General features: G+C 43.3%; 1 protein-coding gene across 2 annotated transcripts in view; it reads left to right on the forward strand.

Annotated features, from left to right (window-relative positions):
• The first annotated feature begins 5,774 nt into the window (after window positions 1–5,774).
• The window catches only part of Cdk14 (cyclin dependent kinase 14), a 557,511-nt gene continuing 546,552 nt past the window's right edge, over window positions 5,775–16,733 (forward strand). The window contains exons 1-2 of one of the 2 annotated variants that reach the window (XM_052173165.1): window positions 5,775–5,930; window positions 15,933–15,964. Coding sequence is in view for 1 of the 2 variants with exons in the window: in XM_052173164.1 (XP_052029124.1) it covers window positions 8,237–8,327; window positions 15,933–15,964 (123 nt within the window). In the remaining variant the exon portion in view is untranslated. Of the gene's footprint in view, window positions 5,931–8,236; window positions 8,328–15,932; window positions 15,965–16,733 lie in introns of those variants that run through there. The other variant, XM_052173164.1, reaches the window with a different exon arrangement.

A 16,733-nucleotide genomic window follows, 5' to 3' on the forward strand; every position in this document is an offset into this window, starting at 1 on the left:
CTTTGGAATCTCCTTTGTCTGCTTGGTTCTGTGGTTTCATAATGATGCGTCTCAGTGTAGGATCATTTTCACGCATTGTCTTAGGAATCAATAGGCCCTTTCACGTTGTCAAGTTATGTCCTGTCATTCCAGGAAATTTTCTTGAGTTGTTTCTTTGATAATTTCCTCCTTCTGCTTTTCCTTTGTTTTCTTTCTGGGACGGCCATTATCCGGAATCTGAACTTCCTGGACTAGACAGGCTTCTCTTGTGCTTATTCTCTTCAACATCCTAAGGCCTTCTATCTTGTTTGGTTTCGTGGAAGAGTTTTTTTTTTTTCCGTTATTTATATTTTAAATTTTCAACTGAATTTTTTTTAAACTGATAAGTTTAATATATAGGATTTGCTTTTACCTTTTGGTTATCAAAATTTATAGCAAAACTTAAGACATAGTATCCGTGTCTTGTTTAGTGGCTATAATATACTATTTCAGCAGCTTTAAATGTCTGAAGATAGCAGTAATAGTATTGTTTTCTTCTTCCCGCATAATCTTAACTGTTTCTTAGTCAATTTTCTATAGTTCCTTTGTTTTTTTTTCCATTTTAAAAATTTATTTATTTCTTTTCATTGGTTATTTTATTTATTTACATTTCAAATGTTATCCCCCTTCCTGGTTTCTCCTCCACAAACCCCCCATCTCGTGCTCTCTCTGCCTTTATGAGGATGCTTCCCTATCCACCCACCCACTCCTGCCTCACTGCCCTAGCATTGCCTTATACTAGGGTGTCAAGTCTTCACAGGACAAAGGGCTGTCCCTCCCATTGATGCCCAACAAGGCCATCCTCTGCTACATAGGCGGCTGGAGCCATGGGTCCCTCCATGTGTCCTCTGTGGTTGGTGGTTTAGTCCCTGGGAACTCTGGCGGTTTTGGTAGTTGATATTGTGGTTCTTCCTATGGGGTTGCAAATCCCTTCAGCTCCTTCTGTCCTTCCCCTAATGCCTCCATTGTGGTCCCTGTGCTCAGTCTGATGGTTGGCTGAGAGCAACTGCATCTGTATTGGTCAGGTTCTGGCAGAGCCTCTCAGGGGACAGCCATACCAGGCTCCTGACAGCAAGCACTTCTTGGTATCCACAATAGTGTCTGGGTTTTGTGTCTGCAGATGGGATGGATTCCTAGGTGGGGCAGTCTGCGGATGGCCTTTCCTTCGGTCTCTGCTCCACTCTTTGTCCCTGCATTCCCTTTGGACAGCAACAATTCTGTGTTAATATTTTTGAGATGAGTGGGTAGCCCCATCCCTCAACTGGGGACTGTGCTTAACCAATGGATATGGTCTCTACAGGTTCTCCCTCCCCTTTGTTGGGTATTTCTTAATGTCATCCCCATTGGGGCCTGGGAATCTCTTGGGTCCCTGGCATCTGGGACTTTCTTGGCTACCTCTAATTCCCATCCCCCACTGCTACACACCTCCATTCAATTTTCTGCCTCTCTGTACTTCTCCCCGTCTCCTCTCACACCTGATCCTGCCCCCCCTTTCCCTTTCCCTTCCTAGTTTGTTTGTTTTGACCTCTATCTTTCTTACTAGGGTACTCTACCCAACGATCCATGAATGCTTGCTGATAACCAGGAGGGAGGCAACAAGGATGCCTGACTGATATATTTGGGTCTGCCATGTGATACACTGTGGAACCAGCTATTGGCCAGGACCATGGGAGACCAGCAAGAAAAACAGGCAGGGTCCTCAATCATCACTTACAATTTTCAATAGGCTCTCCCTCAGCCTTGTAAGTGGCTAACATAAAGTGTCTACTCCTCTGAGGCTGACGGTTTAGTTACTATGCAGCTGTGATTTTGTCTTTTAGTTTCCAAAATCATGTTGTTGATTTACCTTTTGTGCACGTGCTTTTAGACCTTGGGAGACATAATCAGGGGGATTTACCATAAATTCAAGGCCAGCCTGGTCTACAAAGTAAGTGCCATACAAACTATGGAGGTTATACAATATCTTGTCTTTTAAAATAAAATAATCTAGTCACTCTATAGTTTTAATGAGTTTTCAAGAGGAGTGTGTGATAGCATGCATGCAGTCTGGTATTTCTAGTAAGAACTAAAGAATATGATGTCTTTACTACATGACTAGCAAGTGTTTTCAGCTTTGGGAGATGCTGTAGAAGAAGGCTCTGGGAAAGCCATTTCTGTACCAGGCACTAAATATGTCTGCACCTTGATGTTGGTTTGGATTTCCTGTACTTCAGGATGGTGAGAAACAGATTTATATTATGTGTAAGTGAAATAATTTATCATGGTTTTAATGTAGCTAAAGCAGATTGAAACTCTATACATGTTTTACCTAACGTCTCTGTTTCCACAGTCTTTTGTCTCCGTTGAGACAACGGTTACCTCTAGGTTTTCATAACGGAGGTTTTTGTAATGCTTCTATTATTAATATCTGACTAATTTTAAGTGATCCGTTTGAGCTCTACAGGTCTTAATTTTCTTACCTGTAGAACTGAATAATAAAATATACTTCAGAGAGTGTTTGTGAGGTTAGAGGTAGTACCTTTGAGCGCCTAACATGTAGCAGTGGCTTAACTGATAACTTAAAAACAATTCATTCATAAACACCAATCTGAGTGTGAGGGAGCCTCCTTCCAAAGTCAGCTGTATGTCTTTCAGTGTCCCATTCATCTCCCACATGTGGAAGAGCAACATACAGTGTTAGAATTTAGGAACTTTGATCCATTCATTACAATTCTTAAGTTTGACTAGTTCCTTGAATTCTCCTGTCATTCTCTAGAAAAAGTACAGTTGCATTTCAGGTACAGGAATGACATGCATCATGCTACAAAGATGGCTCATTCAAAACTCTTTTTGGAAGCTGAAAATGTCTCAGCCTAAGACTAGAGCATATGTGATGATCTTGGACGCTTTCCCACGCCATTTTTAGGTCTGTTTCTATGTGTTACATAGGGATGATAGAGTAGGACAGAGCAAGGTTAAGATTAAAATGAGTCCATCAATCCAAGCCATTGTTGCCTATACAGTACTTTAGTTACATTTTCAAGTTACCAGTAGGAAGTCACTATATTCATGTGACACGTGTGATGGATGACATCATCACTGATTATTTTGGAGATGCCTCCTCTGACTTGTAGACATTGAATTGAAACAGGCATGTGAATGAGGTCAAACTGCCATCCATCCTGAAAGGAAGCCCAGGATGTAGTTGATAGGAGAGCTCTGGTTTTTAAATTTAATTGCTGCTCACAGGACTTATCTTGACTGATTAAAGGCATAAGGTTTTAGTTCTCAGAGGTAGGACCATGTCCAGAGTTCAGTTATGGGATTGGCTACTGAAGCTTCGTTTTGATGGATGTAACATGAAACACTGAAGCTGATGACATTCATAATTGAGGACTCTTAGCTCATGGTGAATATGTATCACACACACACACACACACACACACACACACACAAATAAAACATCAAAGGATATGATTAATTGCATTGTATCTTTGTAAGAAATAGTGGTAGCTATTTTCTCATATAAATTTTTTTCAGATAAATTATGTTAACAACGAAAATCGGGATTAATATGGCAAATTTTAATATTTAAATACATCTTAATAGGATAGATGAATATTCCTAGTCCTTAATGGATACTTTGGCTTGGACAATTTATTACTTTCAAACCTATTCTGAGCTAATTTATGCATATTGCCACTTAGATCCTTTTACAACTTCTTTGTTCTATGGCTAGCTATCTGCAAGTATCATTTTACTTCAATCACTGGGATTCTTCAAATACAAGATGAAAAATACTCAGGACTGACTATAAAGTCACTAGGCAAAGGTAGTTCTTATTTCTGGATAAACTTGGAGGTTTGTGTCAGCAAAGACTGATCTCTGAAAACATAAAAGAAATCCGGATAAGGAGTGGGCAACGGATGGAGACCTGGCAGGAAGAGGAGGAAGGACAGAGAAGGAGGAGAAGCCTCCTTTGATAGGAGTCTAACTACACTAGCTTCTGCCACGCCCCACCTTCCTCCCCTCTCTGGCTTCAAGGTTCTCTTTATCGTAAGGAAAACAAGGAACGAAAAAGACAAAGATAAAGAAAGAAAAAGAAAAAGAAGAAAGGAAGAAAGGGGGGAAAGGAACTTTGATGAACCAGTTCTTTTGTTTGTTTGTTTGTTTTTTGGATTTTGGTTTTTTCGAGACAGAGTTTCTCTGTGTAGCCCTGGCTGCCCTGGAACTCACTCTGTAGACCAGGCTGGTCTCGAACTCAGAAATCTGCCTGCCTCTGCCTCCCAGAATGCTGGGATTACAGGCGTGCGCCACCACCGCCCGGCGATGAACCACTTCTATCCATCAGTAGGGATACAAGAGACAGCCATAATGGTTAAATTAAGCCTTTTGAATTACATGGACCAATTTCGCTCATGACTCAGAAAAAGGTTATACAAACTATCTAAACGGTGAGCTCCTTCATTTCCTGAATGTGTTCAGAAACGAATGATGTTTGATCCTGAGAATAATTAACTAGATCAACGTTTCAGAGTTCTTGGAGGATATTTAATTCCCAGAGTTTTCACCACTTCAGTAATTATGCTGATTGGATGTCAGCCTTTAAACTTTGACTATTTTCTGGAAGTTCACACCAGTGAATATATCTATTTTTCTGTCTTTGTCACCTTTGCCCTTGGCACCCTTGTTTCACAGGTTTCTTTCCCTCAACCCTATCTTTGAATATTGTTAAGCAGCAGTGAGGCTGCTTCTGATGGTTCTTTGATCCTAATCAATTCCCAGACTATTTGGATTAGGATTGCTTCCTTTACATATCCTGGCAGCACATCTGCACCTTTTTCCTATGTAGAAAGGATCTGTAATGAGACCCACAATATTTTCTTTTCTTTTATTCTTTAATCCTTTCTTTTACAGACCAGGCTTTATCCCCCTCCTGGTCCACCCTCTCACTGTTCCACATCCCATACCATCCCTCCCCTCCCCCCAGTTTCCAAGAGGATGTCCCACCCCTACCCCACCAGCTCGCCCCCTCCCTGGGGTTGTAAGTCTTTCGAGGGTTAGGTGCATCTTCTCTCCCTGGGGCAAGATCAGGCAGTCCTCAGCTGTGTATGTGTCGGGGCCTCATGTCTACTGGCATATGCTGCCTGGTTGGAAGACCCACAATATTTTCTAACAAATGCACAGTTTATGTCTGCAGTGACTAGACATGATGGACATTAAACCACATGTAAATTCTGTCAATGGACCTTTGCCTTGTTTATCTATGTACCTTGTATATCAATCTTCATGTATCAAAGGTTTAATCAGCCTTTAGTACGTAAGCTGAGAGTGGGGTAATGTCACCCTTACATTTTTGTAGCTAAAGATGATATCTGAGCGTATCCAGCTCAAACTGTTACCTTTATGGATAAGGGAGTAGATGCATTACTCGTCTAAGGCTCCATAGCACGTATTGATGGGCTAGGAATGACAACGCATGCATCCTGGGTTCATAGTCAACTTCTTCGGGCCTAACATATTGCATTGGTGAATTTGGTTGTGTCAACACTTGCCAGTTAGGCCCTAGATAAGCTTATGTCCTTGACTTCAGACATTGTACACACACACACACACACACACACACACACACACCACCCTACCCCCACACAGATACATGTTGAACCCTTAAACGGAAGCACACACATCTCAAAAGCATGAAGTTAATTTCCTTCTCCATTTTCTATGCTTACTGCTGAACTTGCCAGTGTAATACATACGCAAGAAAGGACTACTGAACATGGAGGAGAAAGCTGGTTATTCACAGCTGCCAAGGTTCAGCTGGCTTGTCACCGGACACGGGCTTCATCTCCCCGATATACTGTTCGACTTTAGTGGGCAGGGCCTGAAGAATGGAGCCAAGCCAGGAAAGGGAAATTAATATCCCTTATGTTGTAAGTCAGTATTTTTTGCAATATAAAATTGATGCATTTTGGGCGTAACATAAAATACTTCAAGTATAAAGTATAAGGACAAAGTAGTGTCCCATCTAGTATATTCTCCTAAGTTTCTTCTTTTGCTTCCAGATATTTTGTATATTCCAGAAATGTATATATATTTGCATACTTTGTCACAGTTTAATATTAAATATGGTTTCCCCTACTAACCCTAGATATAGGGACACAAGTTTGTTATTTAAAAAAATGGTCACAAACAATAGCTTTGTATGCATAGATGGTAAATTGGCTTTTTAAAGATTAGAAAATTAGAAATATTGGGAAGACAAAAAAGATATCACACACACACACACACACATACACACACACACACATACACATGAAGGTCCATGCACACATACACAAAGCATGTGAGGGCAAACACTCACTACTGAGTCACAACACTGGGTTGTGTCTCCCCTCAAACCACCATTTCCAAACTAGACAGCAGTATGGCCACAGATACATAGAACTCTAAGGTTTTATCATTGACTATTTTTTTCATCTTTGTTGACTGGAAGAATCTATCAGTGTTTGGATCTCTCTGTCTCTCTATCTCTCCCTTTGTCTGTCTCTATCTCCGTCTCTCTTTCTTTCTGTGTATGTTCAGTTGTAACTGCTAATTTTCTAAGCAGTCTGACCAAGTGGTAAATGTCAATAAAACTTTTTCCTGTCTGAGGCCACGCTCTTGTTGCTTTCTGTAGTTACTGAGACATGGCTGTCAGGATCCAGCATCCCTGTGTTTAAACTATCTTGGCTTTGCTGTGGATTCCTGGCTCTCTCCTCTGGTAGGGGCTTGGCTTGACTAGCTAGCTGCCTTTTATCGGTGGCAATCTACCAAAAAGCCCTGTAATGTGCTCAGCACAGGGCGGAACAAATCAGTGTTCTACCTCACAATTTAAGGAAGGCAGGGGGCTAGTTTTTGTTTTAAGATAAAAATCTTTTGACAAAACACAAACTCCCCAAAACTTCCTTTAAGCCAAACAGCATTGTCACACCCACAAAAGCTCCTATTACTTCCACAGCCAGATGACTCAAGATCTCTAACGTTTCTATTCATAAGGACTTTGCCGGCCCATAATCAGTACGCCAGGCCTCCCTCATCTTCCTTCACCCTCCCCTGGGAGACTGACATTTGGAGTAACTCATTTATTAGAAAAAAGACTGTGTTTTTCTGCCGGAACTGTTTGTCCCGGGGCTTTAAAAAAAGCCACCCTTAAGATCCTTTTCAAGTTCATTCACTAAAGTGGGGAAAGGAGGTGACAATAGGTTGCAAGTTTACTAATGACCAGAGTATCCCTCTGAGCAATCAGCTACAGTGACATTCCTGTCACCCAGTGACCACATTAAGGAGAAACACAGGAGCCATGCCTTCTAGAAGTTCCAGGGGTGCATTTTCACCCTTTGCACTGTACCTCAATGAAAATGGGACTTCTCCAGCCCTTTGGAGCACCCACGTTCCTTGTAAATTAAAACCAACCACCCCACCCCAGAAAGTCTCTCCTAAATCCGAATGCGTCTCCAAGGTCCTCGAGCTCCGCGCCGGGACACTCTCCGTCCTTTCCGGGTCGGGGGCCAGCAGGGACAGCGCCACACCACACAGGGGGGACAGTGTCGGCCCGGAGCCCAGCGCGGCCGTCCGTCTGTCCACCGGTCTGTCCCTCTGCCCGCGGGCTGCGGTCCCGGCGCGCGCGGGAGGAGCGCGGCCGCGGCGGGTGGAGCGCGGGCGGCCGGGAGGGGGCGCCGCCCGGGCGCGGCGGGTCCGGGAGGGCGGCGGAGGCCTCAGAGTCGGAGCGCAGCGCGGGGTCGCGCCGGGGTCCTGGGCGCCAGGCCTCCGGCGAGGGCAGTCGCGGGTCTCCGTGCAGCGCCGCTCCTCGGACCGGGGAACTTGTCCCGCGCGCCTCGCCCGCAGCCGCCTGCGCCTCCTCGGCCGCGGAGCCCCATCTCCGGCCGCGGCCGCGCGGCTCTCGCTTACAAAGGAGGGAAAATGCAGCGGGCGGCGGCGCAGCGCGGGGGCCCCCGGGCGGCAGGGATCGCGGCCGCCCCCGGCACCACGTAAGACGCCCCCGCGCGCCCAGCCTCGGCCCAGGCCCGAGCCCCGCAGCAAGCGAGCGCTGCGCGTCGCCCGCGGCCCGCGAGGAGGCGGAGGAGCAGAACGAGGCGCCGCCTTCCCCGCGCCGCGCGCCCTCGCCCGCCGTTGTCTGCGCGGCGCTGCGCTGCGCTGGACCAGTTTCCCGAAGTTGCCCGGGCCCCGCGCCGCCCAGATGTGCGACCTCATTGAACCGCAGCCGGCCGAGAAGATCGGCAAGATGAAGAAGTTGAGGAGAACTTTGTCCGAGAGTTTCAGCCGCATCGGTGAGTGTGGGCTACTGTCCCCAGTGTCCTGCGGGCGATCTCCTGGCTCGCTCTCTTCGGTCCCCGCGCCCAGTCTGTGCTCAGGGCACCAACCAGGCAGCTGCCACCTCGGAGTGAGCTGCGGACCGGGGATGGAGGAGGACTTCGCTGAGGACGCCGGGCTAGGGCAGGGACCAGCTGGAGGGCCACCCCTCGCTCACAGGATCTGGGCTTCATTCGTGGACTGTCTTAAGCCTCCAATTTGAGTTCCCTCCTCCCCGCCAATAGTATGTTTGGCGCCCGTAGTGGACCGGAGAGGGGATACTCGGTCCCCACCGCCATCGGGGTTCTGTGGCCACCAAGGTTACTTAAAGCACGTTGGTTTTACGCGGTTAGCCAATACTTTAGCTTTGGGAATTGTTGAAACGTTGAAATGTGCCTGACGTTGTTTAATGTACTCAACCTAAAGGAAGTGGGACAGATACCTTGGGACCTTTTGTTCCGTACTTCGGGTCCTATAAATGGAGGTTTGGATGTTCAGTTTGTAGGTCTCCGGAACCTTCCAGCTGCTGTGGTGAATTGCGAGTTGTGAAGTTGTGGGGATATTTACGAGTAAGTCTCCTGGATTTGCTTCATTAGTGCAGTCCAGAGGCTATTGTCTTCTTAAAAAATTTCAACCAGCTTAACAGAGAATGAACACACAGCGATAACAGAAAAAGCTCAAGGGATGTTTCGGATACTTAGAGTGAATCCATATTATAGGCTACAGCAAGATGACAGCTGTGTCCTGTGGAATGGGTTTGTTAAATCTTGAGTGTTGGTAGCAGAAAGCGCCTGTTAACCGGGAGGCAGTGTTGCTACTTAAACTTTGGTCCTTAACTTTATTTGATACAGGTAACTGTGCAAAGCTGGGCATTCCTATAAGCCCCAGACCTGCCCACCAGAGTGTCCCAGCATACCTTCTGGCCTTCAGTCCACCTGTAGTGGACTGATGTTAGTGAAAGTTAATTAATCATAAGCTCATTCCTTAAAATAAAACCCTGACGTGCCAGTGGAGTGTCAGCAGTCTGTTTCAGAGTTCATTGTCCATACATGCAAACTGTCTTCAAGAAAACATGCATAAACATTTAGTCGAGCTTCTTCTTCTTCTTCTTCTTCTTCTTCTTCTTCTTCTTCTTCTTCTTCTTCTTCTTCTTCTTCTTCTTCTTCTTCTTCTTCCTCCTCCTCCTCCTCCTCCTCCTCCTCCTCCTCCTGTCAATTTTGTTTGACATTTTGCTTTTCCTGCGAACACTGTAAGTTATGTGCAGAAGCCATAATTAGTCATGCCCTTACATATTACGTGTGTTGAGTGTACACTGACTCACTTTTCTGAGTTAGGAATGTGAGTGTGGAGTTCTAGCTTCAAGCGAAGTTTGAAGCCAAGAGGAGTGTGAGAGTGAGGTGTGGAGTCTGTGCATTATTAACAAGGATGTTTCAGGGCTGGACCCAAAACACTACCCAAGCTGGTTCTGGAGTCCATTAGGGCCTGTTCTAAAGCACATTAGCTAGATATTTACTAATGCTAATGATCCCGTTGGAGCCCCTCCAGTTTTGTGTTAAATAATTCATTGCAGTGGCGTCTCAGTAAGAAACCAAGGGCATTAATATAAAAATCCTGAATGTTTAAATAATTTTAGGGTTTGATGGTCAATCAGTAATCTTTGGGTTAACTGCAGTGTTGGTAGATATTGTAGTTAATTGGGCTTCCTAGATTACTGAGGTTCAGTGATGTGCAAGCATCTTTTGTAGTCTAACACTCCTCACAAATGCCTTCTCTGATTATGTGGCTTTCATATCCATTCTTTACGAAACAGTACAGCTCAGTGAAGAAAGCCAGTCACTTCTTTATTGAAAGAGGACTTAGAAGAGCAGATCTTACTGTGGTATATTGCGAAAGAAACCATTGACATTTTTTAAGTGATTTTTGTTGCGTGTGCATCAAACCCAGAATATTCATTAGAAAGGGCACCACTGAAAAAAAACGTTATCTTCTCTGCTCTCCTTCACACTTAGAGGCAGTGAATTCAGTTTGATGACTGAAGGATTTTTTTTGAGGATCTAGAGTCAATGCAATGAGATTTTTCTATAGGTTCATATAGTTCATGAGCAGTGAACGTGGACTGTGGGGTATTTTTTTTGGCACTTGGTGAAATGATGACGCAGTATTTTGTGTGACACGCAGTGAAGGCTCAATAAATGTTTGCAGTGTGTTGTCATTATTAGGGATTAGATCATCTGGACATGATTGTGTTATAGGCAGAAAGCAGGACAAGGGAAGTGGCTACAGATTTGTAGTATAGCATCCTGAAAACATGGTAGGTTTTGGATTTGGACAGCTATGGGCCTGCCCCTCTGTTTTCCTGTGCTTGGGCAACCAGTCATTTACTTAAACTCCTGTATCCTCACCTGCATATAGTTGTGTAATTGTGGAGATTAAGTGAGGCAGAATAACACTATCTGATACATCATGTATCACGTGGTGAGGGTCAGTTTCAGAAACTCATGGTAGCCCTTCCGATTTCTGTTTGTCCCCTTTTCTGCTTTTCTTCAAAGAATAAATGGTTTATCCCCATCAAACAATCTGGCATCGCCATGTATTCTATTACCTAGTCTGAGAGGACCTTTGGAATATACATTCTGGCTTTATTTTCTTTCCTTAGCACTATTCAGGTGTAGCTTTGTAATATGGTAAAGTGTCCAATATTATTGCTCAGCCATGAGAAATCACTAATTATTTACCTAGAGAATGACGACAGTTCATGCAGGCATATGATCTGCAACCAACGGCTGTTTTTAAACAGTGGTTCTGAGTCTAAAAAGTAGGACTGTTTAATTTGCCATACATCATAGACCATGTTGACTTTGTCACCATGAACCCCAAACATAACTGATCCGACACTGCTACATAAGGTCAAATGAGACACATTGGGTTTCAAGCCACAGGGCTCTGATTTATGCCATCTGCCGGGGAGTGACTGCAGTAGAGCTGTGGCTCTTTTATAAGACGAGTGTAACTGAATTCTAAAGTCAAGCATCCATTTCCACAGTGACTATTTCTGGTTTCCTGCTCAATAGCTCAGTGTGGTCACCTGCATAGGATACTGGTCTTGTTTTATTGCTGGTTCTCTCCTCTTCCCAACTTAAAACTTCTAGGCTAACTGAGGTAAACGGGAACTTAATTGGTAGATAACTTACATGAACTATCTGATTTCTTGCCCCTGTGCCTTTTTTGACTTTACAGGCGGCCTTATGCAGATGGAGACCCTCAAGTGTCTGTCCACTGACACTCCTTCACACCTTTCCTAGAGAAAGGACGTTTATGCTTGATGTTTGAGATGAGCCCATGGCATGGATACCATTTGTTTAAAGGATGTGGTTGGTGAACAGAGGAAGCTGTGATTAAGGCGAATTCTTGTGGGTTTCTTGCCCTCTGCCTGTGGGTGTGTGTTTCTAGGTTGTCATCAATGAGCCATTCTGTGAAGAGAGATAAATGTAAAGTGAAATGTTCAGGTGTACAGTTCCCAAAAGCAGCTATAAATGGTTTTAATTTGGGCTGTGGAAAAAGCTCTGTGAGGAGAGCTTGCCCAGTCTGTGTGAGGCCCTGAGCTTTGGGCCTAGCAAGAGGGAGGGGCAGTGGGATGGTAAAGAAGAGGGAGTGGATATTTTTTTTTATTCGATATAATTTATTCACATTTCAAATGATTTCCCCTTTTCTAGCCTCCGACTCCCCGAAAGTCCCGTAAGTCCCTTTCTCTTCCCCTGTCCTCCCACCCACCCCTTCCCACTTCCCCGTTCTGGTTTTGCCGAATACTGTTTCACTGAGTCTTTCCAGAACCAGGGGCCAAGGGAGTGGATATTATAGTAAGGGGACTTGTGTTTATGGTTCTTACACACACACACACACACACACACGAATATATATATATATGATATATATGGTTTTCATTTGCCAAAATCTTAGTGCACATTAAAATATGAGGTTCTCTCTCTTTGCCACTGAGGTAGGACTTGTTAAGGCCACGTGTTACCACATACCTTCTGGTGCTAGATGTTGTCCTGGCATGGAGTTAGTGTGTGATAAGGCTGGCACACAGGCTAGTGAGTGGGTTTTGCCAACCTAAAGTGGCAAATTCCATAATGATGATTAGTGGTGAATTTGACATCGGAGGATGCAGCAGGATCTCCTTGGTGAGTTACTAGAAAGCCTTTTGGGAACCATGTCTGAGCTGATCAGATAAAGTATCTGATCATAGTCAACGACTTAACATCTATCCTTCTGTTAAGTCGGAGTAGCACAATCTGCTTCTTGTCCCACGACATCCTCTCGGACAATTGTGGCTTTACATTTACATAAATGATTAATGGCAATCAGGGAACAAAATCAATAACAAGATGTTGTGTGCATGTTTAGGTCAGAGTTTATTCACCAGTGACCTGATAGCTATCTGGCAAGGACACCTTTAATTGGTTTTTGTTATGCTATCAACTGCCTTTTAGGGCAAAGTACAATATTTAGAAGAAACCATGTCACATGTCAATCTGACAATGAAAGGTATCTATTGATACCTTTTTGGTCCAAATCTGTTCTTCCTCTGGTATATAGGGCCTGAGCAGCAGAGATCATCTGTCTTTCTTTATTGCCTAGCAAATGCACCTAGAATCTTTTTTTTTTTTATCCCTGGTCCCCTTTCTGGCTAATCTCAGACCCACCCGTTAGAGTTAGGATCATGGGAAATTGTTAGAACTAAGAAGGCAAGAAAGAGTGGGCCAGTGTGAATATTCCACAGCCCCACCCCTATTCATTTCTCAAAGTCATTCCATATCTCAGTCCCTAGGGGGTCAGCATAAGCTGTAGTACAGCTTGGCCAAAGAAAACACACCTCTCAAGTTCCAGCACTTTTGTAATGACCACATTAGATAAAATATTATAGAAAGTTTGTCTTCCGAGTCACATGCTTTGCAAGGCTGTCCATGGCTGTTCATTCACACTTGGTAATTGACAGATAAACCTGCAATTATGTGCCCATATATGCTACTTCATAATTGAAGTCAATGATGCATACATACACACACACACACACACACACACACACACACACATTTTATACACACACATATTATACACACACATTCCATATACCCACAAATCAGAAATTTGTTTGTATTGTTATGTCACCAATGTTTTGTAATGACCATGCCAGGCAAGCATATTAACTAAAAGACACACCATTGTTGACTGGGCTTGAGAGTTTCTAGATTAGAGGTTAAAATTCTTTTTTTTTTTCAAGCCATTCTCCTCTATAAATCCCACTGGTTCCAGGGGCAAGCAGTCTTGGTGGATGGCTCCCAAGGCTCGCCGCCCCCCCCTCGCTCTTATCATTAGTCATTTAGTGAATACTTTGGCACTTGTTTTACATGCAGGAACAAAAGGTTTTCTTTTTCTCCCTAAGTTTGCCAATTGAGCCTTGAAATTCAAGGGCAGTGAAATGGTTCTCATATTTCCTCCTCTTAAATTTAAGACCTTCATCTCCTCGTTTTCCTCATTTGTCTCCTTGTGTGTCATGCTTAGCATGCCATCCTGTTTGAATTTGTGCTTACATCTTGTATTGTGTGTATATGGAGGAAGGTGCTATGTTTGATTTGTTTCTTTTTTTCATTTTTTAAAATATTTTTATTTTCTATATTCTTTGTTTACATTCCAAATGATTTCCCCTTTCCCGGATCCCCCCTCCCCATATGTCCCATAAACCTTCTCTCCATCCCTTCTCCAATCACCTCCCTCCTTTTTTTCTCTGTCCTGATACTCCCCTCCAATGCTAGATCAATCATTTCCAGAATCAGGACCCTCTCCATACTTCTTCATGGGCGTCATTTGTTATGCGATTTGTGCCTTGGGTATTCAGGGCTTCTGGGCTAATTAATATCCACTTATCAGAGATTGCATTCCATGTGTATTCTTTTGTGACTGGGTTACCTCACTTAGGATGATATTTTCCAGATCAAACCATTTGCCTAAAAATTTTGTGAATTCATTGTTTCTAATTGCTGAGTAGTATTCCATTTTCTAGTGAAACTGAGTCAGTAGCAATCAGCTAGGATCTTCTTTCTTTCAGGTTTAGCATAAATTAACAGCTTTGTAGTGACAAGGGGCATGTGATCCGTTTGAGGAGCAGTTGTTCAGGCTGGGACAAGGACTCTCATTTAATTTGCTATTCAGGGCGACTTGTTCTGTCATGAAGAAAGTGGTCAGTCTGTTATGGATCAGTGTCTCAGGCTACAAGGGGAAGACTATAACTGATCAGTGTTTTAGCTTCTCAGTCAGCCTGCACCCTGCTAGCCACGCCCACCACCACAGCTGCACGCTTTTTGACCTTTTAAAAGGACAAATTTATATTCTGAAGAAGAGAGAGAAAACTTTTTCAAGATTGTTAGAAAGCTAGATATGGTGGCACAAACCTATCAACCCTGCTTTTGGGAAGCTGACGCAGCATTTCTGCTAGTTCTAGGCCAAACTGGGTTAAAGGGTAAGTAAGACCTTATCTCAAAAACCACCCCACACACTATGACACCACACCTTACCACACCACACCTCACCTCACCATTACATGGTTAGAGTATAGACATTTTTTTACTTAGTATCTGCTTAGGCGCCTTAATTTCTCAGAACTCCATTTCCGGAATAGTTTGCTTTTCATTGCTTTTATCAGAGCAAAACCTTTCCAGCAATAGATACCCACACATTTCCATCGAGGCTAGGAGTATCCAGAACGGGCCTGTAAAGTAGACTTGAACTATTTCTGCAACTGGTAGTTTCAGATTAGTTAACATTTTGTGCCTCTTCCTTACTATGAAACATTGTAAGAAACTGGGACTTAATGAACAGCGAGTTGACAACTATAAGCTTTTATTTTTCTTTAGAATGAGATAAAATTCCATTTTTAAAAGATTAAGTGTATTTAAGATAGATCTGAGGTGATTGTTCCTATGAAACATTTTTGAATGTGTTCTTTTTTTTCCTTCAGAAACACTTGACTATAAAATTCATCATGTTAGGTGTTTGAGTTAAGTCTCTTATTCCACACAATACTTATTTGATAGTACTTGGTCTTTTATTAGCGTGCTGCTTAAACTTTAGTTAGAATTAAACTATCGCTTAGACACAATGCAGAATGTTTACCATCCTAACAAGTGGCTTGGGAAGTCCCCAAACCACACAGAAGGACACACCAGGTGTTGGAGCGGAAATTCATTCGCCATTACTTTGTGTTCCTTTCCCACTTCCATTAAAATGTGTTGTGCTGAAGGAGATGTGGACGCCGCGCAGGCTTTTCTTCCCTGTTTTCCAGAATGCTTCATTTACATATTTATGAAAAGCATTTCACAGAGAAGCATGCTGTGCTGTTCCCACTCTCATTTGCAGTTTTTGTATTTTGTATCATGACATCATTATTCAGGTTGGGGTACAGTTTTGCTTTCTGAGATGAAAACACTGTAGTGCTCCCGGTTTCTATTTTCTAGAACTTAGATACTCGGTGTCTTTGGGATGCTTCATGTTAACTGTTTTCTTTCTCTCTTTTTTTTTTCTAGCTCTGAAGAAAGATGACACCACGTTTGATGAGGTATGCTAAGTTTCCTCCTTGAACACAAAGGTGTATCTATTTACTTTTTCGTAGAGTCCATAGGTGCTGACTTTGTGCTTAGAAACAGAAAATAATAAAAACAAAACAAACCAACAGACAAAAACGCCCCAAAGCTTAAGAAACAAGTAAGAAAAAACTTCACAAGAAACAAGAAATAGCATTTGTTTATTTAGTTACCTTCTTTTAGCCTCCAATCTCAATAGTCATTTAACTGAGTTTTGTACAAATCATCAGAAATGTGTCTTTGAATCAATAAACAATAGACGCATGCCTGCCTTTGTGTTGTTGTGGCCTCGATAACAGCTGTGCCTGGGAAGCCCACTGGGGTGCGCATGTGTCGGGCAAGTCCAGAGCTGTGGGTAAGTTGGACAGCAAGGCTCCTTTCCAGACCGTGATGAATCAGGTGTGATGTGTTGACGTCACAGATTGTCTGCAAGGTTCCCAAAGGAGAAGGTGACTTTTTCTGTTCCAGTTTCCCTGTTCTTTGTGAATCAGACGAGTCTCTGTTTACTTGATACAAAGTAGTGTGTGTGTGTGTGTGTGTGTGCCAAAGTTTATATGAAACAGAGGATTCTGAATGCAACTTTAACATGGTACTTCACTGAGATTTTGTTATTGTTTTCAGGGTGTTACAGACAGGAGTGTTTTATTGTAACCATCTAAAGCCAGTCATGGGTGGATGTTTTGAACCTGCCCTGTGTGCACACTGTATGAAGTTATATGTAAACAGAGATGTTTCTTCATTTTG

This window comes from Apodemus sylvaticus, chromosome 2 (genome assembly GCF_947179515.1).
Source record: "Apodemus sylvaticus chromosome 2, mApoSyl1.1, whole genome shotgun sequence".
Classification (NCBI taxonomy): Eukaryota; Metazoa; Chordata; class Mammalia; order Rodentia; family Muridae; genus Apodemus; species Apodemus sylvaticus.